Source organism: Eubalaena glacialis, chromosome 3, assembly GCF_028564815.1.
Source record: "Eubalaena glacialis isolate mEubGla1 chromosome 3, mEubGla1.1.hap2.+ XY, whole genome shotgun sequence".
In the NCBI taxonomy this organism is placed as follows: Eukaryota; Metazoa; Chordata; class Mammalia; order Artiodactyla; family Balaenidae; genus Eubalaena; species Eubalaena glacialis.
The window spans coordinates 91,713,416-91,716,269 of NC_083718.1; the positions used below are offsets into that span (position 1 = coordinate 91,713,416).

The 2,854-nt window shown below is 40.9% G+C and overlaps 1 protein-coding gene and 1 non-coding gene across 2 annotated transcripts; both read left to right on the top strand.

The window, feature by feature from the left end:
• The first annotated feature begins 1,274 nt into the window (after positions 1-1,274).
• Positions 1,275-1,409, top strand: LOC133089266 (small nucleolar RNA SNORA70). The gene has a single exon (XR_009700643.1). It is a non-coding gene; the product is annotated as a small nucleolar RNA SNORA70 (small nucleolar RNA).
• Positions 1,410-1,445: 36 nt separating this feature from the next.
• LOC133087091 (large ribosomal subunit protein uL16-like) lies at positions 1,446-1,827 on the top strand (the record flags this gene model as incomplete). The annotated part of the gene is made up of 1 exon (XM_061183858.1): positions 1,446-1,827. A coding segment is annotated over one exon (324 nt), but the record flags the coding sequence as incomplete, so codon positions are not given.
• Positions 1,828-2,854: the final 1,027 nt, after the last annotated feature.

Sequence of the window (2,854 nt, forward strand, 5' to 3'; positions counted from 1 at the left end):
CTGCACCAACATTAAAAGTTTTTACAGTTTTTCTTACAACATGGCAGAAAAGAGCTGAGAGAACTGGAAAGACCCCTGCCTGAAGCCAGTCATAAGATCTGAGTTCAAGTCTCACACAGGCCACTTTAATGGTCATGTGATGTTGAGAGAGAAACTGAGACTGAGACTTGCTTTTTCCATAGGGCTAATGGAAAGTTTGAAGGATAGTAGACAAAAAATAGGTGCCCAGGAAATGTTGATTTCTACAATTTTGTGATTTTGCCTACTCTTTTCCCCATTTTAGACTTCATCCTTTACTTCTCACTCAGCCTCCCCTACCCTGTTTTTGCATTAAAATAAATGTGTTCTATTCCAAGGAGTTTTTAAACATTTCCTTCACATAGTTTGTCTTAGCTACATAGAAATCCCTGCTACTCTTCATATGCACTTATCGGCAAGAGGCCATGCAACGTCCCCAGCTCTGGGTGTGAAACTCTTTGATGGGTCCTTTACGAAGAGAAACCACATCAGTGTAACCAGCATTGAGTGGGTTCCCAGTGGGCGACTCCCAGCGGCTTTCCTCCGTGTGTCTCTGGTTTGCTTTCATTCACAGCAACTCCCCCAGGGTTGAAGAATGAAGAATGACTCCCCTAGTTTCACCTTTCCTTACTATGCCCACATGACACCCCTCAAGGAATGATTCTGTACAAAAGTCAAGGAACCCACTGACCCCATTATTATTGTTCACTCCCCAGTTGCCCTGTCTTGCCTCCCCAAATCCACTGGTTTCTGACCATCTGCTCTGAAGTAATCCAACACAAATCCTGGGCCCTGTGGAACATTGTTTACTGTCCACTTAGCCCTAAAAGGCTATTTTCTATGTGATCGGATTGTTCTGAAGATTACGTGAGCTAACAAACGTGAACGTGTTCTGGCAAATGTAAAATGATATGTGAATCATGAATATTGTTTTATCATGCAGTTTGAGAGTTCTGCAGATCTACCTATTAAACAATAATTATTTACACATAGTTACACACAATTATTTACACATAATTATTATTTACACATAAAGTGTCCCAGTATGATATAGTTATGGCCCTAGAACCCCAAAGACTTCATAACTAAAGTGTTTTAAATTTTTTAAACATATTGTTATCACCAATAAATCTTTTTATCAAATTTAAATTCTTGGTAAGAATCCCTAATCTTTTACCAGTTTGTTTGGTTTTTTTTTAAACTTCAAATTTATACCATTTATTTGTTGTTAAAGAAATCAGTCAAAAATGAGGCTGTTGCAGCCAGTTAAGCCGACTGTGCTCTTCTCCCCGTGGGGACCCGGTGCGCAGTGGCTGCAGACAGCAGCCTCCTCGGTAGTGTATGCAGCCTGTTGCCTGTATGGGTTGCCCTAAGGGACCCTGGAGACAGCCCTTTCCAGTGGACATTAACGACTGGCATGCTGTCTCCAATCTAGGCTCCAGACAGGTATGCGTGGTGCCTTTGGAAAGCCCCAGGGCACAGTGGCCAGGGTCCACATTGGCCAGGTCATAATGTCCATCCGCACCAAGCTGCGGAACAAGGACCATGTGATTGAGGCCCTCCGCAAGGCCAAGTTCAAGTTCCCTGGCCGCCAGAAGATCCACATCTCCAAGAAGTGGCGATTTACTAAGTTTAATGCAGATGAATTTGAAAACGTGGTGGCAGAAAAGCGGCTCATCCCAGATGGCTGTGGGGTCAAGTACATCCCTAATCGTGGCCCCCTGGACAAATGGCGGGCCCTGCACTCGTGAGAGCCTTGGCGCTGCCCCCTCCCTACCCATGCCCACCAATAAACCCTACTTTCTTGTCCCTGTAAAAAAAAAAAAAAAAAAATGAGGCTGTTTTGATGAACACAATGACTTTAAATCAGAAGTTACAGATAACAGTTTGAATCTCACGTTAGCCAATGGATCTCTGTGTTTTGTTTTGAAGGCATAGCATTGAGAAAATCCTAATTACACAGAATAGAAATCACAAAACGTAAGTTTTTAAAAAATAGCTTGCTTTAAATCTAACAATGCTACTTAAATAACTGTACTGGAAGCTTGAAGAGGGAATAGTGACTGTGTTTCAAAGTTGAATCATTACCAATATCTAATAAGTGCTTCTCATTCTTTAATTGGTTATTAGTCTATGTGGAGAGCATGGATAAATGGCTCCCTCAGATAATATGTCTCCACTATTTGGAAGAAAATACATTTGAATCGTATGGTAACTTTTTTTTTTTTTTTTTTTTTTTAAACATCTTTATTGAAGTATAATTGCTTTACAATGGTGTGCTAGCTTCTGCTTTACAACAAAGTGAATCAGTTACACATATACATATGTTGCCATATCTCTTCCCTCTTGCATCTCCCTCCCTCCCACCCTCCCTATCCCACCCCTCTAGGTGGTCACAAAGCGTATGGTAACTTTTGATACCAGGATATTTCAATCTATGACCTTTTACAAAGTTTCATACAACTGAGTTCTTGCCTTTGATAGAGGTGCATTCCACTTCACAACAGTGAATCTAACTTATTTTTCATATTGATTCCACACTTGTTTCAATTTCATCTCTGACACTCTCTGTAGTTATAACCCCAGTGACACTGTTATTGTACACAGCCACAACGATTTTACTGAATTTACTAAAAATTAGTAAGAGATACAGGCTTGTACAACCACGTTATATTGCAGAGATATGTAGCGAATGGGATCTCTTTATCGCCCTCCCCCACAGGGATTTCTTGTCTCATCTGAATTATTTGTACAAACATCCTGTCTTGAACTTCACTATGAAAAATGAAAACTTGGTACTCACAGCCCACAGCATTACAGACAATGCTGAAAAGTC